Source organism: Hakea prostrata, chromosome 10 (genome assembly GCF_041222555.1).
Source record: "Hakea prostrata isolate BN-2017 chromosome 10, UWA_Hpros_2, whole genome shotgun sequence".
NCBI classification, from domain to species: Eukaryota; Viridiplantae; Streptophyta; class Magnoliopsida; order Proteales; family Proteaceae; genus Hakea; species Hakea prostrata.
The window spans coordinates 22,001,982-22,027,567 of record NC_142609.1 but is presented as its reverse complement, the minus strand read 5'-3'; the positions used below and the strand labels follow the sequence as shown (position 1 = coordinate 22,027,567).

General features: G+C 38.2%; 1 protein-coding gene across 1 annotated transcript; it reads right to left on the bottom strand.

Annotated features, from left to right (window-relative positions):
* LOC149002290 (glycosyltransferase-like At2g41451) lies at positions 1-25,084 on the bottom strand. The gene is made up of 11 exons (XM_089138159.1): positions 24,529-25,084; positions 23,460-23,609; positions 23,269-23,321; positions 20,604-20,712; positions 20,364-20,498; positions 20,185-20,229; positions 17,674-17,861; positions 17,213-17,354; positions 1,546-1,592; positions 1,068-1,155; positions 1-868 (listed from the first exon to the last, which is right to left on the bottom strand). Exons 1-11 carry the CDS (start codon positions 24,859-24,861, stop codon positions 587-589), a joined length of 1,572 nt encoding a protein of 523 aa, XP_088994285.1. The 5' UTR covers positions 24,862-25,084; the 3' UTR covers positions 1-586.
* Positions 25,085-25,586: the final 502 nt, after the last annotated feature.

Below are 25,586 nucleotides of genomic sequence, written 5' to 3'. Positions count from 1 at the left end.
TAAATCATAATCAAAGTAAGAAGCTACAATATATTGTCTTACAAAGAGAGTTATGTAGCAAATTGTTGGGAAAAGCATCGCAATGATTGTGGGAAAAAAACAACTGGAGTGGACTGAGGAAAAGAACATGCCAAGATGTTAATTTTCAAAGCCTGACTCAACAATTTGGGGCGGAAAAGAAGAATGATCGATTATTCTATAGCATCTAAAATGAAATGCAATAGTAACACTAGTAAATAACCATCAATATCCTAATGAAGATTTAATTGTACACCTATACATATAGATCAGAAGTCTTCAATGGCTAGCTCAACAGGGCAACCAAAGTGCTCCAAATAAAGCCATGAGAAAGAACCTCTGAATGAAGAATGTCTCCCAACTCTATCTAAATCCTAACCCTATCCATTCACCTGAAATGTACAAAAACGCTTGGGCAATGATCGGGAAGATTCTATGAAGTCAAACATCAATAAAGTCCACCTGCAAAACTGCTTCTCAACTCTTCTGATTCTTCCCCCCAAATGACATGTTCTAATCTTCAGGTCATTGGTCTGAAAAAGAGGCAGAAGAAGCAATCCTGAGAGGTCTACCATGTTTCCATAATGAGATCATCCACGCCTGGTGGAGACAATGGTGGAACTGCCCCCATAGCAGAATCAGTATCTGAAATTTCCAAAACCTTTCTCGTTGTTGCCTGAGATTCTTTGCTGCTCCCAAACTTCCTTGAGGAAATTTGTTTGGGTTTTTGTATGCTAGTTGAGTTACTATCCTCCATAGGAGAAAGAAACTTCTCTTTTGAGAGAGTTGCTTGTGCAGACACAATCGCTGAGCTAAATACACCAGACTCTCTCAAAGCTTGAATAATGGCCTGTAGGAAAAAAGGGGAAGGAAAAAATAAAGTTAGGCTGTCAGAAATTGGGGACTTATAATGATGTTCAGATGTGCACCCATACACACCTGCACAACTAAATGACTGCATGGACAAAAGATAAAGCTCAAGGGACAGGAAAAAAAAAGAAGAAAGAGAGATGGGAATGAGACATAAGAAAGAATATAAAGAATTTTACCATAGGGGCATAAATGCGGGTCAGAATACCCTTCCTCAGAAGTTTCTGCTTCAGTGCTTCAGAAGTCCATACCACGTGCTCTTGATACCTAAAGAAGAATCAAATATGGAAAAAAGCTAAAAGTGCAAACAAATATGAAAGCCATAGTTGGACAGCTGGACAAACTACATCTCAATGGGTTCTGTGGTTTATAGGTAACACTTTAACGCACTCATGGCTATTGAAACATTCCTTTTGATGGTTAAGTTTGGAATGACCATTCATTAAGGTTTAGCAATTAGGGATCATAAAAGCAAAACCAACAATCATGACTTACTATCTTTTGAGAACAAGAAAGGAAGAAGCATGCGATGGGAGACACAAAAACAGAAAAAAAATACAAATTTCCTGATGTTCATTACAAAAAGACAGAAGAAAGGGGGGGGGGGGGAACACTGACCCTAAATGGAAATATGAAAACAATATAAAAAGCCCATACCAGTGGAGCATTTCCTTCTCTGTTGCAGTTGAAGCTATTATAAATGCCTGCAAGGCCAAATGCTTGTTGGATAAGGCGAAAGCTCATTACAATATACACACTTTTAAAGGAGGAAGAAAGAGGGGTGAGGAGAAAGAAGAAAAAACACCATATATCGCTTTTAGAAAGAGAAGATTGCAATACTAGTCCAGCATTGATATTGGATTTACTTCTCTTTTTCCGTTAACACTTTCTGATAACACTTAGTTACCCACTAACAAGGAACTACCTCTTTTTCTTTCAGAGGGAAAAATTTATAATCATGTTTATGTTGGTCTGAAACCAGTTGGTAGCAGAGAGCATTCTAGAAAGAGAGGGCAAGGTAATAATGCATGAACAAGCCAAGTTTCCCATGAGCAAAACCTGCATATGTTGCTTCGCTTTTCTTTTCCCTGTGTCTCTCACCCTCATGTACAAGCATTATTAGTGAACACTATTTGATTTGAGGCCATATAAAGATACTGATTAGTCTTGCTTTACAACACTGTACCAGACTAACTACCCTCAAGTGATCACCATTAGTATATCTGGATAGATCACATTAGCAGAAGAAATTCAAAGATCCAATTAGGCTTCATGTGGAAGCATAAAAATCAAGTTACATCTTAAACACTTCCAGCCTTCTTTTTCGATTGAGACACGTCCTAGCATTTGGTGAAGTCAAATGACCAGCTACTAAAGGAATACAAGCATAAAATCATAGAAGCACAGGTAAACCAACATAGGTCAGCTCACAAATGGTGTGAAGTTAAACATAAATGCTGAAAGAGAAGTGCTAAAATGAATTCCCCCAAACTCAAACAGCCCTGCAAGAGTCAATATTCAGAATCAGGGTCATAGGGCTTCTCAGGCTTACCATGATGAGCTCTAGCAGCATTTTTCCTTCCAGAAGAAATGTCCTAATCTAGGTTTACCTGAGGAACTACGGCATAAGCTATTTCAATAACCATTTCATGAATATCATAAACAACAATACCTAAAATCCTACTGTCAAGATAAAAGAATTTCTACCTTTTCTTCCTATACCAACAGATTGCTTCATGGGACAAAAGACAGATGTCAATTTTAAGGAAGAGTTTTATCATGATTCCACAGGTCCAAGCAAAAAACAGGTATTGCAAGTTCTAAGAAGTTAACGGGGTAAGCAATCATGCTTTTCAAGCTTCATCCATTTACTTAACCTACAACTGAAATTTGTTATACGTTAAAGAATGAAGAGATGTAGAGCTGAGACTACCAGTCTGATCCAAGAAACCCATTGCGATGACAATTTAAACTCAACTCAGACTTCTCCCATCCCGAGTAATCATATTGGGATCTAAAAAGCCCGTATAAATATTGTAAATTTATTCATGAATCCACTCAACCCAGAACTGCAATGAGTGTCCTAGATCCCAGGGATCTCCTTGGCTCTTTAATGTTCTTTATTTTTGGTATATTTACCTTTTATAAGGCTGCCTTGTATCCACCTCAATGCAACACAATACAGCCTCTCTTCTGGCAGCTGCTTCTCTTCCTCTCTCCCACTTTCTGTTTCTAATCTCTTTTGGTCAATCCCTAAGCCGATTCACTAATTTCAGCCTTCTTTTCATTCCCTTCTTTTGGCTGGTTAAGCAGAGGTTCCTATCTACCAATCCAGAAGGCAAGACTTCAACACAAGGGGTGACTTTTTGCCCCTGGGCCCTTGTCTGTGATTTGGTGGCATGTGTGGGATGCTGTAAATCTTCTCTTAGCAATTAAAGCATATTTTTTCATGGTTCCTGGTTTATTTGATGATGCCGTTTGACAAATGATGTTATGGATCTCAGGAGAAGATCAGTTTTTTGGTGGTTGCTTGACTTGTTAGTGGTTCCAGCTGTTTTTGACAATGGGTATTTTTCAGATATAAATACTGATTTTTCTGGTAACGCTTCTGACCACATCTTAAAGTAATATATATTTATGATATAATGGGTGATGAGGAAAAGAGTTCAGTTGTGACAAAGGCTGTACCCTCCACTTCTGCGAGAACTACTAACAAGAAAGTTTATGGAATTAGTAATTTATCAACAGTAGCATAAGATTGTAAAACTTATGCTCACTGGTAGTGACCAGCAGACCCACCTGACAGATCCACCTAAAAGTAATTCAACATGGATTACAATTGATGCCCGCATTCTTGGACAAATGTTAAACTCTATGAAAAATCAGGTAGCTGATTTGATGACCCATATTGATACAGTAAAAGAATTATGGGACTATTTAGAAGTTTTATATTTTGGGCGTAATGACATGGCTGGAATCTATGAGTTGTCTGAAGATTTTTACACATCTGATAGAAAAGGGGCAACCCAATACACAGTACTTCACTGATTTTCAACAAACATATGAAAATTTAGATGCCCTGCTACCCATTACACACTTGATGTGAAAAAGATGCAACAGCAAAGATAGCAATTGGTGGTTATGAGTTTTCCTGGTGGACTTGGACCAAAGTATGATCAGTTCGAGCTCAGATTTTGAGAGGATAAACTATTGCTTCCCTCAGAATACTTTGGCCTGTGTTCTCCATGTTGCATGAGAAAAATTTCAGGATACACCATCCACTAAACACTTCAGCCCTGTTATCATTTATCAGAGAGTAGGAATAATAATGCCAGTCGTGGTGGTAATTATGGTCATAGAAGTTGTCTGGGTGGTGGCCGCGGGACAGGAAGAGGTCAGAATCAGCAGCAAACCACTGGATAGTTTACTATTTCTGATGGTCAGAGGGATACCTCTGTGTGTCATTATTGTGGTAAGCCAGGAAATATTCAGAAATTTTACTGTAAGTTACATAGGACACCTGGGCAACAGCAGTATGCCAACTCAGTGACTAGTACTGATACTCCACCATGGTCTAACACCTCTGAGGGGAAGACAGGATACATGACAAAGGAAGAACTTGCTCAGCACAATCACTATCAGACTTCACAATTTACTTCTCCCAGTGCTACTCTGGTTCAGTTAGGTTATGTTACTACTTCTTTCCGCTACATCCCATCACTGGATTATAGATTCTGGGGCCTCTAATCATATGTCTAGATTACCAGGTACTTTCTCATTGCTGTCCCCGTCTACTTCCAATGTCACATTAGCCAATGGGTCTTTAGCGAAAGTTAAAGGGACTGGCACAATGCAACCAAACCAGACCTCTTCCTTGATATCAGTTCTCTACCATCCTAGTTTTCCATTTAATCCCAATGTCTGTAAGCAAGCTTACCAAAACTTTCAACAATTCAGTAACCTTCCACCCTTATTCTTGTATCTTTTAGGATCTTCCGACGAAGAGGATGATTGGTAAAGGACGTGAGTCAGGAGGGCTGTATTTGCCTAAGGTCATGGTTTGAAATCTCGGCGAGATCTTGTTCCCTAAGAAGGCGAGATAAAGATCTCGTTCCCTCAAAAGGTAAGACAAGATCTCTTGCAAGATCTTAGAGTTCTCCAACTCGCTCCAGATCTTGAGTTCTTGCCACGATATCTCGGTTGGACCGAGACCTTGTCCAACCACACCCTTTTAAGACCCTTATCACGAATCTCGCTAGAACTCTCAATTTTTACCGGATTTCTTATGGATTTCAGCTTGATTTTCAATTGCAACTACTCTTAGCACATCTACAACACCGAAGGAAGATCAATCAAACCCATTCAAGTAGATTTTCAACCAAGGTGACATTTTCCCCCACAACAGTTATTCATGGACCCAAGCACAAACTACAACAGAAATCTTGAGGCCCAAAGTAATATAAGGCCTCCATAGAGCGAGTTCTTGAACCATGCTTAAGGTATGAGTCTTCTGTTGCTTGTGCTAGCATTCTTCTCCTCATCAAATCCACTACTACCTTGGTCACCCATCCTTGGAAAGTTTAAAAGAGTTAGATCCCACTTTTAGCCTTTATCTAGATTAGAATGTGAGTCATGTCAGTTTGGGAAGCTCCACCATGTGGGTTATCCTCCCAATGTTAATAATAGGTATGCTTTCCCTTTTTCATTAATACATTCTGATGTTTGGGGCCCTTGCCCTATTTCTTCTAAGTTAGGTTTCAGATATTTTGGGACATTTGTTGATAAACATTGTGTGGTCACTTGGTTATATTTAATGAAGAATCATTCTGAGCTATTTTTGTATACTGCGTACATTTGTATCTGAAACCAAAACCCAATTAATGTGAATGTGAAAGTCTTACGTAGTTGTGAAGCAAAAGAGTACTCATCAACCCCATTTTCTGAATTTAAAACCCAAAAAAGGATGCTTCATGAGACTTCTTATTGTGGCACACCACACAATGTGAAGCAAAAGAGTACTCATGAAGCAAAAGAGTACTCATCAACCCCATTTTCTGAATTTAAAACCCAAAAAAGGATGCTTCATGAGACTTCTTTGAACAAAAGAGTACTCATCAACCCCATTTTCTGAATTTAAAACCCAAAAAAGGGTGCTTCATGAGACTTCTTATTGTGGCACACCACACAATGTGGTGTAGCAGAAAGGAAAAACAGCCACTTTTATGGAGGTCACCGGTCCTTGATGTTTGAAATGAAGGTTCCAACAATTTTCTGGGCTGATGCTGTTCTATCCTCCTATTTTTGCATAAACTATGTGCCTTCATCCATTTTATGAGGAGAAATTCCTTATTCTACCATATTCCTTCATACACCATTATTTTGAGTTCCACTTGTATTTTTGGTTGCCCTTGTTTTACTCAGGAATAAGGATCATAGTCCTGGATTATCCAAATTGGAAGGGCTTTGAAAAACATATTTCTTGGGTATTCTCAGATTTGAAAAAGGCATCGTTGTTATTCTCCAGACTTACAAAAATATTTTTGTCACTATTGATGTATCCTTCTTTAAATACACCCCCAATCATCTGCACTTCTGTTTCATCCAATAAATTGGATGGTGACCTCCCAATCAGTGTGGTTGATTCTTCTCCACAAGTTTCACCTAAAGTTTAACCCAAGTTCTAGGTGTTCAAATATAGGTGTCGACATCCTCGTGCAATTGCTACTCCTCTGCCACTCACTAACTCTACCACGGTGTCCTCGAATGCAAATCCTCCTATGGATACTACTCCTGCCCTAGTCACTTCAGATCTTGATATATTTATAGCTCACAAAAAGGTATCCATGATTGTACCCAACATCCCATTGCTAACTATATTTCTCATTCTTTTTTTCCCCTACCTATAAATCCATTTTATCTACTGTTGATACTCATCCCCTACCTAAGTTTGTGGCAAAAGCACCATCTAATCCTAGATGGAGGTTAGCTATGGAAGAACTATCTACTTTAAAGCAAAACGAAACTGAGGATCCTGTTCATTAACCAGTCTATAATTAGTTGTTGATGGGTATTTGTTGTCAAACTTAATCCTAATAGTTCTCTTCCTCGCCTATAGGCAAGACTGTTTGCAAACGGTTTTGCCCGGATTTATGGAGTTGACCATCTGGACACCTTTTCGCCTCTAGCAATACAAGAGTTCTGATATCTCTAGCAGCTACTTATCAATGGGGCATGTGGCAATCGGATGTTGAAAATCCTTTCTTGCATAATGCCCTTAGGATGTGTATATAGAGCAACCTCTAGGGTTTATTGCTCAGGGGGACGCTACTGGACTAGGATGCAAACTAAAAAAAAAATCCCTATATGGCCTTAAACAACCTCCATGAGCATGGTTCAACAGGTTCACCAAAGTAGTACTTAACTTTGGGCTGTCCCAAGGCCGCAATGATCACCAAATGTTCCATCAGCACTCACATACAAGGAAGATTTTCTAAATAGTATATGTTGATGATGTCATTATTACAAGTGCTGATTCTATTGGATATATGCACTGAAGACATATCTCCAATAGAAGTTGAAGGCTCAAGATCTGGGAAAATTGAAATATTTTTTGGGTATGGAAGTTGCTCAGCCTATAAAGGGAGTATTCCTTTCTCAACAAAAGTATGTCTTTGCCAATGGAGGAGTAGTAGGATGGTTAGGAACCTGCTTCTCAGTGGAGAGGTCATGGGTTCAACTCCTACCGGCGGCATATGTAATATCCCTATCCCTATATGTAAAAAGCGCCTTTGTACAAAAAAAAAAAAAACAAAACAAAAGTATGTCTAGATTTACTTACAAAGATAGGAATGCTTGGATCGAAGTTTCTATATTCTCCTATGGATCAAAATGTGAAACTTGTCCTTGTGGAAGGAGGACTATTTGAGGATCCTCAAAGATTCGAAGAATAGTGAGTAAATTGAATTACTTAATGGTGACTCAGCCAAGCATTGCTTTCCTAGTTAGTGTGTTGAGCCAGTTTCTTTGCTCTCCCAGGAATTGACACTAGGACGTAGCTATATGTATTCTTCGTTGTCTTAAGAAAACACTACGTGTCCTATAAAGCGGCTTCCAAAAAAAAAAACACTCATTGCATGTAGGTCAGAAAGAGGCTGTATTCCAAGATTCAGCTCAAAAAACCATCAAAATATGCCCTGAAACCAGCAGCTTGAGTTGGCCGGTGAAAAACCAGTTTTTGACCTGGCTTCGACCCAAGTCGAGCATATCTCAATTTCTCCATGGTTGAAACCATAGTCAGAACTAAATTATTATTTTTTTGTTGCTCCAATCTAAACCATATCCCTTCTCCTTATTGATACTGTCAAAGTATAGATGTCAAGGCAATTGGGCAACCAAGCCAGTGGAGGTGCCCAACAAGGAATGCCTATTGCACCAAGGCAATTCCTTGTTGGGCACCTCCACTGGCTTGGTTGCCTAATTGCCTTGACATCTATACTTTGACAGTATCAATAAGGAGAAGCAACAAACAATATATAGTATAGGATATCATAGAAGCAGATCTATTAAAAAAACAAAGCAGCAAACCAAAAGCACAACAGCATATAAGAAACCAAATTATAAAGCATTCAACAATATATGTATGATTTAATGCTAAGAATTTGCTTTGTTATTGTTGGAGGGCATTTTGGCAACAAAATATGGGGCTCTAGATTTAGCGTCTGGCACTAAACACAAGAATAGGCATCTCCTTGTGGTTGCTAGGTCCTTAATGTTTAACATGCATGTCCCACCTCATTTTTAGGGAGACACTGTTCTTGCAGCCCATATATCTCATTAATAGGACGCCATCTCATGTCATACAACAATGGTGCCCTCATGAAGTCCTCTTAGGTACTACATCATTCATATCTATCCTAAGGTCTTTGGTTATTGCCTTTGCCAGAAACCATCATGTTCAGGGTAAGTTTGAACCAAGTAGGTTGCAGTGTATTTTCCTTGGTTATTCTGCCCCTCAGAAAGGCTACAAGTGTTATCATCCTCCTTCCTACCAGATGTTTGTTTCCACGGATGTTTTCCAAGAAAATGTTTCCTACTTTCCCCCTCCACATCTTCAAAGCAAAGGTGAGTCTAGTGAAGAGGTATTTTCCTTGGTTATTCTGCCCCTCAGAAAGGCTACAAGTGTTATCATCCTCCTTCCTACCAGATGTTTGTTTCCCCGGATGTTTTCCAAGAAAATGTTTCCTACTTTCCCCCTCCACATCTTCAAAGCAAAGGTGAGTCTAGTGAAGAGGTTCCGGTCCTCATTCCTCCATTGGACATTCCTTATGATATTCTTGCTGATGAAGCCCACAAAAACAACAGTTGATGGATGATGTGCAGTGGAGCAACAACCTACATTGTAGTCTCCCCAAAAGACTTATCAAAGAAAAGCAATTAAGGAAGTCCCCTCTATCATCCCTAGCCAATTGGAAGCTCCACCTTCTAGTCCTAATGAGATTGCTCCTAGTAAGTCAATTCCTGACTCTGTTTCGGATCCCTCATTAAATTTACTTATTGCATTGAGAAAGCAACCACGAGCACACACCTAGCATCCTATTCTAATTATGCCTCATATCAGTCATTATCCCCAGCTTTTCAGTGCTTTGTTCCTTGTCCTCTGCTTTTATTCATGACACCTACTTAGAAGCACTAACTCATACACACTAGAAGGAAGCAATGGATAAAGAGATGAGAACCTTGGAAGAAAGAAAAGAAAAGAAAAAAAACCAAACGTGGAACCTAGTGACTCTACCTCCAAGAAAAAGGATTGTTGGTTGCAAATGGGTGTTTGTTGTCAAGCATAGAGCTGATGGTACGGAGGAAAGATATAAAGCTAGACTAGTAGCCAAAAGGTTCACTCAAACTTATGGGACTGGCTACTAGGAGACCTTTGCCTAAAAAAGATGAACACAGTATGGGTGGTACTCTGATGTGCTATGAATTAGGAATGCAATCTTCAACAACTTGATGTAAAGAATGCCTTCTTCATGGGGAGATTCAAGAAGAAGTATATATGGATGCATCATCAGAGTACACCTCTACTAAAACAAAAGGGAAAGTGTGCAAACTGAACCGTGCTCTATATATAGGTTGAAGCAGTCTCTAAAGGCATGGTTTGGAAGACTCCATAGAGTCATGGTTTTTCCATTAGTTATAGACAGAGTAATGTGGATCATACCCCATTCATCAAGAAAATAGGCTCTCATTTAACAGTTCTGCTAGTCTATGTGAAAGATATTGTCATTACAGGGAGCAACGAAGAAGAGATTTTGGCTCTAAAGACATTTTTGGGTGTTGAATTTGAAATCAAGGACATGAAGCAACTCAAATATTTCTTGGGCATCGAACTAGCATACTCAGCTAATGGCATATGTGTCTCTCTAAGAAAATATACTCTAGATTTGCTTATTGAAACAGGGATGCTAGGGTGCAAATCAGCCGAAACTCTTATTGAACTTACACTTGAAGGCCAAAGATGGAGAACCCGTGGACAAGAACAGCTATCAAAGATTGCTTGGGAAGCTGATTTAACAGCCAAATGTCACTTTTGCTGTAAATCTGGTGTCTCAATATATGCATGACCCTCATTCCTCACATCTAGATCTTGTCTATCAAATCCTTAGGTATTTAAAGGCATCTATAGGGAAGGGGATTCTGATTTCCCCTCATGGGCACTTATCATATAAAAAAATCAAGGGAAACTCAAGTTTCGACCAGGTGAAAATGGGAAACTTAGATGGAAATCTGGAAAAATTCGACCAAACTTGGGACTTTTTCTTGCAAGTTTCGACATGAAGTTTCAATAGGTTTTAGGAATATTTAGGGGTGGGACTCTACATTTAAGTTAATTAGGGTATAAAGAACACATTGGCACATGCATTTTGCTAAAAAAATCAATGTAGATGTATCATTCAATTGACATAATATTAATGTAGAGTTGTCCATGACGTACACTATAAACTTAACTATTTAAGTACAAAACATTCAATATATAACTCCTAAGTTCAAAAAATCAAATACAAAGTAACTAACAATAAAAAGGAAGTACAACTCAATGCCAAGAGGAGTGCCACGGTGGATCCATCCCGTGAGCCAAGTAGTATTATACCTGTAACATCCTCTCTTCTGGCCAACGAACATAGACATCCCATGACATGTTATGCCTATGGTTGTCAAGGTAATCAATAACTACAGCTCTATAAGTCTAGTCATCAACATGTCTAAGATAACTAGTCTGAGGGAATACACAATTTGGATAGGGAAGTCCTGGTTGAGGGGGTACTAGTTGTGGTATTTGGGGAAACATGAAAGAAAAAAATAAAAAATTTAGGGAAACCACAAAACTTGCAGGAAAAAGTCCCAGGTTTCCCTCGAATTTTTTCTCATGAACCAGATGGTCCAGCCGTCGAACCAACTTTCAACCAAGTTTGGGGAATTTTCCCAGTTTCGCATGGTTTCGTCAAAATTTCCAAGGTTTCGATCAAAACTTGGGGGGTTTTGCTCCCCATGGTTTCATTTTGAGGTCTCAAAATGCAAAATTTCTATCGAAAATTCAATGGTTTCAATCGAATTCTGTACGATGGCACTTACACAATGAAGCATATATAGATGCAGATTGGGTAAGATGTCCTAATCATTGGAAGTCTAACTCTCAGTACTTCACTTATATAAAAGGAAATTTAGTAACTTGGAGGAGTAAGAATCAAACAATGGTTGCTAGGTCTAGCACTGAAGCAAAACTTAAAGCAGTGGCACAAGGAATTTGTGAGGTGTTATGGCTGAAAGGACTACTTCAAGACCTAAGAGCAGATTCAAAGACTCCCATACAATTATTTCCAAATAGTAAGTCAACAATCATCATGCCCATAATCTAGTTCAGCGTGATAGGACCAGGCATGTGCAGATTGACAAACACTTTATCAAGGAGAAGATCAAGTCTAGATTAATTCACGTTTCCTTTGTCAGATCGACCAAAAGGCTGATGTGTTTATAAAGAGTCTGAGCACAAAGATCTTTTTCAGTATTACTAAGAAGTTGGGCATGATCAGCATCCATGCACTAACTTAAGGGGGAGTGTTGAAATTCAAAATAATGCTCTTAGGGGTAGAATTGTCTATAGGATTTATTTTTGTAATAATCCCACATCAAGAAGTGCTCCTTTTCTCTCATATTTTTATTATGAATATAGACTGGTTGCATATCTCTAACACATGTCAAAAGTTCTCAGACATCTCAACATGATTATTCCAAAATCACTTAGATACATTTAATGAAAAAGTCGTTCTAAACTATTTGATATTTTAAGTACTACTTTAGTTGAAATTTGTACTTAGTTTGAGGTAGTTATTAAAATTCTTCAAAGTGATAGCGCAAAATAATTTTTTTCCTTACCATTTAAAACTTTTATGACTTTGAATGCCATTCCTCACCAATTTTCTGTGTTGACACCCCCACAACAGAATAGCCAGCAAAATGGAGGAATCGTCGTCTCATGGAAGTTTCTTTATTTTTTGAAATGTGGGTACCCAAATCCTTTTGGGCACATGTTGTCCTAACTGCTTGTTATCTCATCAATCGAATGCCCTCATCTATTTTGAAAGGTGGTATTCGATATTTTCTATTGTTTTCCACTAGTCCTTTTTAGAATTGCCTCCTCATGTCTTTAGGAGTGTCTATTTTCTTCAGGATCACCAACATGGATTGTCTAACCTTGAATCAAAAGCCCTTAAGTGTATGCTCCCACACTCAAAAGGGTACAATTGTTATTTATTTAAACTTCAAAAATATTGTATTACTACAGATATATCATTCTTTGAGTTTGTTCCTTTTTCTTCTGACCCTCTAAATCCCTCTTCTACAAATACAGATCTCCCTATTATTATTTCTTCACCACTTAAAACACAGCCACAGCTTCCGTCTGTCTAGACAAAGATCAACATCATGTATTAGTGACGTCCAATGACATCTACACTCCCACCTGCTCCTGTGGCTCCTCCACCTATGGATCTTGTGGTAAGTTCCCTTGTTTTTGACCTTTATGTTTCAATTGCTCTTCATAAAGGTACTCAAAGTTGTGTTCAGTACCCCATCTCTAACTTTGTTTTGCACACTAGTATTTCTCCTACTTTTGGTGCTTATTTATCTACCATTAAGACTCACCCTCTTCCTAAGACTTTGTCTGAAGCCTTGTCAAGTCTTGAGTGGACAGCCACGATGACTAAGGAGTTGACAACCCTAAAGGAAATCTTGTGTCTTGAAAGAGAGAGAAGCAAACAATGGTTGCTCGATCCAATGCAAAGTCAAAAGTATCGAGTTGTTGCACTTGTCACTTGTGAGCTGATGTAGATAGAACAATTTTTTAGTGAGCTTGGCTTTAGTCATGAGTCTCCTATGTCTCTATGGTGTGAAAATCGGGTAGCTATTCACATAGCATCGAATCATGTCTTTCATGAGGGTACAACGCATATAGAAATTTATTGTCATTTTGTTCAGGAGAAGCTTCAACAAGGACTGATCTCCACTTGTCATATTCGAATTGGAGAATAGTTGGGAAAAAGAGTGAACTATATTGTAACAAGCTGGGAATGTTCGATGTTTATTCCTCAACTTGAGGGGAAGTGTTGGAGGGCATTTTGGGAACAAAATACAAGGCTCAAGATTTAAGCACCCGGCACTAAATCTTGAGCTAGGAATTAGCAATATTTTGTGTCTATATTGGGTTCCTCTTTCCTTATTTGTGATCCCTTGTAAGATTGGAAGCTTTCTTATGAATATAGTAGAAGTTTGATGGAGTCCTCACATCAATCGAGGCTCCTCTCGATCCCTTTCGTCTTTCTCTTCTCTCCTCTATTTTCTTTCATCTTCTTCCTCTCGGTCTCTTTATTTTTTTCTGATTTTACCATAGTTCACAATTATCATGTAGACAAACCAATATAGGGTTAGAACTAAAATCCACTTAATATATAATATGAAAAAAATAAAAGAAAACACACCAACCCAAACCATCCTTTGTCTCCTACCCAAATGTCCTGGTGCCTCCTCCTTATATGACTTCAAACCCATCTCTCTCTACAAATTCATTGCCAAATTCTGCCAATTATCTCCAAAAGAATTGTTCCCCCTCTGGTCAGTCCCTATCAGTCTGCTTTTATTTCTAACTACAAATAATATCCTCCTTTGCTTGGAAAACATTTGTGCCTTCAACCATAAGCATTCCACCCTTTCAGCCTCCTCTAAATTGACATCTGCAAAGCATTTGACTCCTTGCATTGGGACTTCCTTATTTATGTCCTCAACCAAATGAACTTCCCCCCACTTCTATCATTGGATCTACTCTTGCATTTCCTCCACCTCCTTCTCTGAGCTAGTTATGGCTCATCAGCCGCCTTTTCTTCTCTCCTACCAGTATCCACTAAGGTTACCCTCTCTCTTCCTACCTCTTCTCCCTAGCTCCCGAAATCCTCTTTTGTAGCACCCAATCCAAAACTAATCTCAACCTTATCTCCCCTCTCCCCAAATATAAATGCAAATGACATCATAACCTTCTGCAAAGCCAATTGTTCCTCCATTTCCAATATAATGGCCTCCTTCCAATTGTTTGAATCCCTCTCTAGGCTACATATCAACCTCCTCAAAGTCTAACCTTTTCCTCTTTGGTACCTCTGACCTTCTTTCCTTCTCCCTCCTCCACATCACTAGATTCTTTGTCAACTTTATACCAATCAAGTACCTTGGTCTCCCTCTCATCTCCATTCATCTTCGCACTCACCACTGCATCCCTCCCCTCCCTTGACCAAATCTGTAAGAAGCTTCAACTCTAGAAGGGCAGACTAATATCCTCTGCGAGCAAAGTTATGCTTATCAAATCAGTTCTCTAGCCCTCCTATATCTATTGGTGTGGAATGATTGCTCTCCCAAAATCCATTATTCATGTGGAATCTCTCTTCTATAGCTTCGTTCAAAGACGCCAACAATTCCCAAAGTTCCTCAACCCTACTAGATGGGCCTTTTTTAGTCGACCCAAACCCAGAGGAGGCTTTGGCATCCAAAAGATCAGGAATTACAATAATGTTGGTCTCCTTAATCTCATTTGGAATCTCTCCTCCAAAGAGAACTCCATATGGGTTAACTAAGTCTACTTTACCTCCTCTAGAAGGACTTCATCTGGACCATCCCCCCTTCCTTTAACCACTATGGGATTTGGAGATCTATCCAGCCCTCCATCCACTCGCCTTTTCTGCTATTTCCTACTCCATCCTTGATGGCTCTAACATCTCCTTCTAGCTTGACCCTTGACGTCCTCCTGGCATTATGTTCAATGTTGTAACAGCAAGAATGGTTTACTCTTCTTGTATCCCTAAAGACTTTTCTCTCTACTCCATCTCTAATGGAGTTTGGCACCAACATTGAGCTTAACTAGATATGGTCCCTTCTCCTTGGCTCTCCAAACCCTCGGCCACCTCTTAAGGAAACCCTCCTCTGGCTTCCCTCTAAGAAAGGCTCCTCCCCAACTTTTGCTTGGAAGCATACCTACGTCCCCTCCCTTACAATTCTCTAGCATAATCTAATATGATTCAAATGCCATATTCACTACCAAGCCTTCATTGCCTAGAGAGCCTATCCCATTGCCTGCCCATCCAATCCCTTCTCATTAGCCAATCTATACAAAACACCCTTCATTTGCTTGTGCCTTCCTTTATTATAGGTATGGTGGGAAAGCTACATTTGGCTCGTGTGTTGCTCATATCTAGCTGGAGAAAACCTTCATAAATGGACCAACAAATCCCATTCTCCTGAGCATATTTAGAAGGCCATTTGTAAGGATGTCATTTCGAAACTCTTTCTTTTTGTAACTAAGCCGTTGAAAAACTCCCTAAGGAACAAACTCATTGTTTTTACCTAGGGCCTAGATTCTTTTCTATTATCTCCTCCTAAGCATTGTTAACCTAATGGTATGGTTTTTCCCCAACCCTCCCCCCCCCCTTCCGTGTTGTATCTGCCCTTGTATCTCTCCCTGTTAGGCTATTTATAGTATGATTTTTATTTACCCAAACAAAGAAAAAGAAACCTCCAGATATTTTTTCCTCCCAAGCTAGAAGGGGGACCAAGGCTTTCAAAGTGACATATAGGCGATGTCAAGATGAATATGGCCAGCCTTTCCTGGACCAAATAAGGCATATTGTCAACTTGAATTCTAGACTGTACCTACCTAGGGCCTCTGTTGCACATGTCCATGCCACCTCAAGTGATTTCCAATAAATTCTCCAAGCTACCCTCAAATTAGCTCTAATTTTGTTCATTTCATATTTTATCTTCACTGATTTACCACTCATCCATCTCAACCTCACTAAATTTGTTTGTATGTCATTTTTTCACCTCCAGCATCTAGCCAATACATCATTACAAGTCTTTTGACTATCCTCCCAAATCTTCTTTCGAGTCAAGTAATTCATCAAGAATTAAGAATAATATATATATAATGGGCAACTTTTTATTCTATTCCATATTTACCCTTTGACTACTCAACCCCCTAAGAAATACTAACATCTCTCTTTCTTTTAACTTTTCCACTTCTCACTATAGAAAGTATAAATATTAATATTTGCGTAAAACAAAAACATTTATATATCCCTCTCCTTATTCTATATTGATTACTTATAAAGAAATGAGAAAATTAAAGATTAAAGAGATATTTAACTATCTCCTAAATATCAGGAAACAGGCATGTATTTTGCAGATTGCTACTATTGGTATCAAGCTAATGACGTAATATTTAAGTTGATTGAATTGAAATGGCTAATTTTAAGCTTTTCTAAGCAACTTATTGTTCAATAGTTTAGACAGTAAAAGACATCCCACGTGCATTTGTGTGTGTGTGTATATATATATATATATATATATATATATATAGAGAGAGAGAGAGAGAGAGAGGGAGGGAGGGAGGGAGGGAGGGAGTGTTAATGTGTTATTGCCCTCACACAACTTTGAGGGCAGGCCTTGGTAAAATGATAAGGTTACTTTATCATGACCAAGTAGACATCAGCTCAAACTTGAAAACAGCCTCAATGCAAAAGCAAGAGTAAGCTGTGCACGTTAAAAGATATGCCCTTTATTAACAATTTATTTCCGTGTACCTTGACTTTGTACTACTATCTTAAACCATTTTGATTTAGAACTTATAAGTAACAAATTCAATCAGAATAAGAAAGACTAATTATGCTTTTTATCTCACCTATGGATATAAGGAAATTTTATTATTTAATTGAATGCAGACGCTAAGACTTACAGCTCTATCAAATTCAAGTATAAAGCATCTTTTGATATCCTCCTTTGTGGGTTTACAGTGACATCGGTCACGCCTGGAAGTCAAGTCTGAAAATTTGGTATATGTGTAATGCAGAACAGCAGCCTCCTCCATTTTAATTTCACTGCCAAAAGTACAAGCAATGAAACTTATTGGCAAACATCTAACCAACAGAGCAACAGATTCTTCTCTTCTGATCATATTCTAAGCTAAACGTGAATGGTCAAAAATGGCTGTAGTCTGTAGACTAGAAACCTTGTCTTCATGTGGACAGCTCAGGCTTTTACAATCACAACATAAGATGGTGCCTAAACTAAATATGAATGCAAAGAAATGAAGTTGAAGAGGGAGAAAATTTGTTTGCATAAAAATGCTATAAAAGTCAACACATAAGCCACAACACAGAAATTTGGATAAGATAAATATGAGATAGAATAACATACGTTGGTGTCTTCATATAGTTGTGCCATCTATGAGCACCATTTGGGCGGAGATGATCTTGAATTCGAGCAGCTGCTTTCCCATTCCCATAGGTCAAAAAGTAGTTTGGGTTACCACGGGTTGACTCTTTGTACATACCGAAGTACACATCCTTTGTTAGATGATCATAGTTCTTCTTGAACATTGAGACCTTCAGGAAAGCATGGAAGAAACAAAACATGTCAAACAAAATGCATAATTACAGTTTACACATGATTCTACACCATTAGCTAAACCATTGCAACAGTAATATGCAAATGCTAAAGATACTACATGGGTGAACAAAGCATTTTTTCATACCTGCTGGGTTATTTTTAATTTCTCTAATCAAAGGTTTGTCAACTGTCAAACTCGACTAGATTAACTGACACTGCCTTGAGCATTATATTTTCAAATGTTACTTTCCACCAATTAGCTCAAGCTAGGTCCAACTTATCCATATACCCACCCTCTAAGAAGTAACTGGATTCAACAGCAGGATACAACTACATATTGGCAGATTCATACTAAATCAAAATATGTGCCATAAACATGATTGAGTAGTTACCCTTCCTAATCAACAGAAATGCTGTCAAATAAGTAGATAGTCAAATTGATGAACATCAGTCATATGGAGCAGCAATTTCAAGTTTATTGTCGCCATCAGCTCAGAAATCAACCTACTACAGCACTTATATGGATGGACAATGAGTTTAGAGGCTATCAGATTGCCAAAGTTCATTGGTTTGATGAGGAGCACTGTGTATAGTGCAGCTTATTTGTCTTTTATTGGGATATTTGTCTTCTATTGGGCTTATTTGTTTTTCTGCTGGACTTTATTTGGCATATTTGGATTCTTATTTGGGCTATTTGATGGTAATTGGGCTTTTGGATCAATCCATGGGTTATAATCAGCTCATGAATTGTTTTCACTTAAAAGTATACTTTTGATTGTCCAGTTTTGACCTTAGGTATTAGAATATTAGGAAGATTATTTAATTCTGAAGTTTTGGAAGTCTGGCTTATAAGCAAGGATTTAATGATGGAATGAAACTTATAAATTAGAAGAGAGAGAGAGAGACTCTTTTCTGCCCAAGGACTCTCTCTCTCTCTCTCTCTCTCTCTCTCTCTCTCTCTCTCTCTCTCTCTCTCTCTCTCTCTCTTAATAATCCTTCTTCTCCTTTTGTTCTCTCTTCCTGGCATGAAACTCTCTCTCTCTCTCTCTCTCTCTCTCTCTCTCTCTCTTAATAATCCTTCTTCTCCTTTTGTTCTCTCTTCCTGGCATGAAACTCTCTCTCTCTCTCTCTCTCTCTTAATAATCCTTCTTCTCCTTTTGTTCTCTCTTCCTGGCATGAAACAGATCCCCATGCCCCCTCTCCACTTTTGTTGGGCAGCCCTTGCTGCATTGCTGCATCTCCTTTCTTCTTTTTCCCCGCTTTTTTTCTTTTTGACAGACTCTGCTGTCCTCCTATTCTTCTTCCTGTTTTTCTTCTTCTTTTCACAGCAGATCTTCTCCCCTTGGTTTCCCTACGTCACAAATGCTTCCAGTAGCAGGTTTAGTCTGTACCATTGCATGATTGCATCAGCAGTGCCACTGCCACCTTGGGCCCACCAAACTCACCTGAACACATTTATCTGCCTTGGGTTTACAATTGTTGTTTTCTCTGTAATCTCTGAGAGTGTTCTAAATTTCAAAAGCTAAACAAAACTAAGTATGATGGAAACCAGTTCCTCATTCCTTTCCTAATATTTGCAGAAATAATTATGTATATATTGAGAAGCTCTGATCATGATGAAGCCAAAGACCATACGAGTGATAATAGAAAAGTAGGAACTAGAAAGGCTCAAATTTGAGGCATAGTAGGTATTCAAGTTTCTTCATTCCTACCACTGTCAAAGATTTTCTAATGCACAAGGGGCAAACCTAGTGATAGGAAAAACATCATGATGAACCATGGCACTGAGCATGGACAAAAGGATCTGCAATTTCCAGCTAATGCATCAAACGATACTACTAATGCAAAAGCCCGTATTTTCAGTCTCAAGGTAGCCTTACAGCTACTCCAGATAATTAATTAATTAAAGGTGTCTAACTTGTATTATTTTGACTGTTATAACAAAATAGTCCGGTTACAAAGAAATACTTGACACATGAAACTCTCCAGGTTCCAAAAGAAAATCTATATCAACAATCAACAGAACCGAACTTGAATTTACTCATTAAATCCCTTGGACTATGTTCCCTTATCATGAAATGAACTGTAACACAATAAAGCAAGGAAAATCTTTTAATTCCATATCTCGTAGTGGCACAGTCCACAGGCATCAAGAAGGGCTGCAATATACAACTTGAAATTTTTTCCCTCCTCTTCCAATGAATTAAACTCCAAGATCAAAAGGTTTACGTTCTTCTTTTAATTTTATGTCATAAATAAACAAAGCATTAGCAGTACACTTGGCAAAAAGAGAATAAGTAAAGGAAGAGCAAGCATTACCTCACTGAATGGTTCCTTGATATCATCTCGTTCAACACTACTCTCCTGAAAATAGAATTGTTTAATGTATTTTTGAAAATAAATGGCGTACTTTCTTTGACAAAAACTGAACAGTGGCCTCTGTGTACAGTTTGGGCATGAGAAGAACAAAAAGACTGTTTTGAACTTGATTCACTTACATAATTTGGAAAGATAACCATATCTGCATGGGCAGGCACATCTAGGAGCAATCGCCTTAACGAATACTCCTGAGCACCAGCTGGATGCATCAATTCATCGGTATCGAGATGGATAATCCAATCCATACCAGCATCCTAGCAAAAACACATACAACCAGGGTTCCATCATCAAGAAAACTTGCCAATAAAGAGGAAGAAATGTTTTCATAACACGGTAGTTGAGAACAGAGATTTTCATACCCTTGCCATGACAATAGCCATCTCCATATTAAGAGATTGTTTCACAAAAAGTTCATAATTGCATGGCTTGTAAAAGAAGCTTGACAGCCAAGTTTCATTCCAGATCCGGCTAAATATCCAAAATAGATAACGTTAATGGTAAAAGATCAATTACATATGAGCACATAACAAAGAATTCATCACAACAAACAGGCAAAGTATGACTAATCATTTTTGTCAAGTGGACATATATAAAAGAGACTCTTAGCAAACCAATTCTTTCAATTACAAAAATGTAAAACTTAGAAGAGAAACAACATGCATCTAAGGGCATTTCTACCATTAGTTAAACTTAATGTATCGCCAAACAAGCTTTTTTGTGTATGGAAGATAATGGAGGCAGCAACAAAATCAACAAGGAAACCTTTTGGCACTCAAGAGCAGAGGCAGAGCTACCCCAGGACCAAGGGGGGCCATCCCCCTCCATTTTTTGAAAATTTCTCCTCCCCTTCTCGATTTCTTAAAATTTCCCCTTTGGCCCTCTTTCCATGTGTGAAAAATTAGTAACCCCCCCCCCCCCCAATGTTAAATCCTGGCTCCACCACTTCTCAAGAGAAAACCATGTTTTTCTTGACTTCTGATCTTTTACATGGACTGTTTCCTTGCCAGTCTAATGCTATTTAGAAGGATTAGTGCACCTTCAAGAGTAATGGATATTTGATTGAGGCCACAATCTTCACTTTTAGGTCCACATAAGGGTTTAGTAAGGTTCCTACTGGCTAGGTTTGGCAGGTATTGCTAAGGAGAGTTAAGAAGCTTAGTGCATAGTTGTCATCGAACCAAGAACCTTAACCATTGGGGCATAAAAAAATACGACACCAACTGCATCACCTAGGTGATACCCAAAAAAGTGTCAAGGCATTGCCTATGCAACCAGGGCACTCTACCACTAAAAGGTGCTGGGAAGGCTAGGTGACACCTTGACAACTATCCTTTAGTGCCATATATAGCACAAATCCAACCCATCACCAAATCAGATGTCACAGCAAAATGAATGGATAAATTTTGAAGGAGGAATACAAAACCATGCCATTACCAAATGGGCAGTGGCAGATATACATCAAGTTTAAAAACTAGGAGGGAAAAAGTAGAAAAATAATAGAAGCAGCATCTTGGTTTGTTGGGGTAGGATACGGGAGGGTTTGGATGGACCAAGCAGGATATAATTAGCCCAAGATGAGCAACACATTGGTGGAATATGCTTGAGAGGTTCATGCAGGCCACAGTGGGACAGGTCAACAATTATGATCAATAAAGGGGATAGTCCATGCTAAGGGTATCATGGAACCCATATGGTGTAGCTCATTAGGTTTATATAACCGTACTGCTTCCAGCTGGCCTTGCCATATCAGGTTGTAACATGCGCCAGCTACACCTTGTAACTGATTCTTTATTATTATGAATATGCATTGGCTACTCTGATCCACTCATTGGGTCATCTTGATTCCCTCAGACCTTAAGAGTGCAGTGGCTTACTTTATTGAAATGTTCCCTAGAGTTCATGTTTCTGGAAGTCTCAATACATGATAGAAGCCTATCCAGTTATACCTGTCTATGAAAACCTAGCTGTCACCTATTTCATTGGAAGTCATCATCATCTGCCTCTAATAAACAAAAATGATATCGCAGTTTTCTTTCATTATAATAAGAATGTGGTCTTGAAAGAAACTACGAACACAGCAAAGAAAAGAAAGAAATACAAAAGATAAATGCATGAACCACAAGGTTCGATCCGAACTTCAGTTTCGTACCAAAAAAAAAAAAATTTTAATAATAATAATAAGAAGAATGTGGTTTTGATTAAGTGAAGAGTTTATGTTAATGATATCGAAGTTTTCTTTCATTAGAATAAGAATGTCATTTTGATTAAGAGTAGAGTTTATGATAATGTAAGACCACTGAGCTTCAAGATGCTGTTTCCTTTTCATGGACATTCCCTAAGATTCTTTAAATATTACTTATCTATGTACTGTTCTAAGTGATTTTTAAGTTCTTAACCTGCATATTAGAGAGAGAGAGAGAGAGAGAGTTGGTGAAATAGAAATTGCTACTTAGATGGTAAACAAGGCTACAAAACATATATAGCTCTTCTGCTTGCATGGAATATTAAAATGGACAAAGCCTTCATATTAATTGACAAGGAAATACCAGGCCTTAAGTATTCTTCTGTATATACTGATGTAACATTTATGAGATATCCTACGTATTTAGTTATGATCTTTGGAATTGCCTCCCCTATTGGAAGATCTATTCAGCCCGTTATAATACCATTCTAGTTTCAGCCCTCTTTCCCATCTAAACTTTGTTTCACTTTAAGTCCATCAAATTTGCAATTGTCTCCTTGTGAAAAGGTCCTATTCGGGTACTGTTTTGATCAATCAAATTCGGTATCTACATTAATCTGTAAATGGTAATGAAAGATTGTTTCATACTCAAAGGTTTCCAACTTATGATAAGTGGTTCATTAAGCATATATACATGTGCTTTTGCATTTTATTCGTTCTGTCTCTTTTACCTATATTGAGAGCCAATCATATTATCCATGAAAATCCATCCCAACAAATCCACATAATATCAACTTAAGCTAAAACTGCATCCAACTACACAAGTGGTAGCATGAACTAACCTTCTAGCTTGTTGCTCCTCTAGCTCTTGTGTCCTGTATATAACTTTCACACCCTGAGAAGATAGAACAAAATGAACACAATTCCAGAATTGTGAACCATAATCAAAATAAAAGGGAATGGGAGGGGAGAGAGTTCTGAGACAAATGACAGAGGATAGACAGAGAGAGCAAAAAACAGAGGATAGACTCACAGGAATTGATTCCAAGACATGAGACACACTGGGAGATGCAGCCTTCCCTTCGACAAAAAGAAAGAAAGTTGAAACCCCTAGAACCTTATGAAAAAAAATCCAAGGAAGAGTCTGCTCCAAGCCAGCTGAAGTGGTCGTCGTAATGCATATCTGTATGTTTAGCAGCAACATTGCAAATAGTTTCATAAACATGCTTATCATTCAATTGTATTCATAATGCATAGTTGCATTCATGTATGATATATGTTCCTTGACATTGCATAATGCATTCATTTCTGTAGCATTTCAATTAAGTCAATGTAGTACCATAGCCATACTGCTGTAAGAGAACTTTGGCACTTCCGGTAATTCCTTATTTCCATGTTTCCAATTACAATTGTTGTGTCAAGGAGGCAGACAGATTGACGACCTTGATTAAACCGTATAAAAACAGATCCTGTGAGGCGGAGCACCAGTTGGGTGTTGCTAACCATAAATTGTTCTGATAAGACAAACTTCAAACGGAAACCTTTGAATATGGATGCTAGATTTCAATCTTCATTCACTAATTCAATCACAAAATGTGTAAACAATCACTTCGCCAAGTATTTCTTAAATGAAAAGATAAATCAGAAGTCAAGAATGCTTTTATGACCCAAGTATAAGAGCAATGAATCAGTAGCCCTACGGCTAAAACCCATCAGGTGTAGTCCAGATAATGCATTCACTTCCTTTCTAGAACTGGTCAACCAAACAGAAGTGTGAAAACTACGAGTCAAAAAAAAAAATTTGTATAAGTCAAGTACGACAATTTTCTAAAAATTAATAGTTCCTCTCGATGCCTATCCAGATCCCAAATCTACAGAGAAATCCAAATTCCAATACAAAGGAGACCAGAGCAAAATATATGCATCAGGAAACTACATTAATAGCCATTTTACTTGCAATGATTACAACAAATATTGATGAACAGACGAACCAGATCACCAAATAGGTTCTATCCCAGCAATGATCAACCAAAAACAACAGAAAAGACGCAATTGAAGAACAAAACAACCAAATCCAATCAAATCTCCATAAGAATTCTCACCTTTGGTTTCAGGTCGTCATCATAATTGAATTTCCAATCACGGTAGTAAGGAAATGCGGGGGAAGAACTCCGGCCAAGAAGGTCGACACAATCAGAAGAAGGCGAAGACAAGTGAACAACGTTTTGAGGAGCCGAGCTTCCCATATCTCCAGGAAAACTGTGGTCGTCGGGAGACCAACGCGTTGTTGGGTCGTCGAGACCACCTCTCCATTGAAGAATGAAAGCAAACGCTGCGAGACTGAGCGACAAAACTGTGAGCACCAAAACTAGCTTCGAACCATTGTTCTGATTCGACGAAGATGATTTGGTTACGTTGTACAAACCACCAGCCATGGAAGAAACACTCACAGAGAAAGAGAAAATATTGAAAATGGAGGAGCTAATCGAACATTTTAAATAAATGGAGATTGAAAATCTTTAGAAATCTGAAACGGAGATTGAAAATATTTAGAAATCTGAAACGGAGATTGAAAAGATTGAAAATCTTTTTAGGTGGGAAGAGCAGAAGTACAGCTTCGTGTCCTTAAACGGAAAGGAAGTTTCCCAAAAATGTACCGGAAATTTAGATCTCTTTTAGATCGCTTTTCCGTATTATTTGAATTAGAGCCTTTTTACGTTCTACCGTTGATTAATAGGAGAATCAATTTACAGATTGGGAATCTTCAAGTTAATTTTGACTACGGGTGTAAACGGACCGGATTCGGATTGGATAGTGGTATATCTATATCCGCATCCTATTATATTCAGACGGATTAGGATAATAACCTATCGGTTTTCGGACAGATTTTGTCGGATTCGGACAATAATCGGATAGTTATTTTCTTAAGTTGATTCTTCTAAATGGACATGAATATAGATTGAATACAAGTTTTTGCTTACATCATTTCCTTTTTATTTGTGAGGGCTATGATTGAAATTTAAGAATTTAACAACTTTATTAGTTATTTTAGTAAAAAACTAGAAAAATAGTCACATATCAGAGGTAAAATTTATAAAAATAAGAATAAAAAATCTAAATAAGTAACTTAATCGGATAATTTTATCGGACGGATAATATT

Bases quoted from the DNA above. Each gene is read 5' to 3' on its own strand.
- LOC149002290 (XM_089138159.1), bottom strand. From the start codon at position 24,861: ATGGCTGGTGGTTTGTACAACGTAACCAAATCATCTTCGTCGAATCAG. The intron at 23,610-24,528 runs GTGAGAATTCTT...CTAAACATACAG, and splicing joins ATGACGACCTGAAACCAAAG to ATATGCATTACGACGACCAC. The intron at 1,593-17,212 runs GTAAGTCTTAGC...TTGGCCTTGCAG, and splicing joins TACTTGAATTTGATAGAGCT to GCATTTATAATAGCTTCAAC.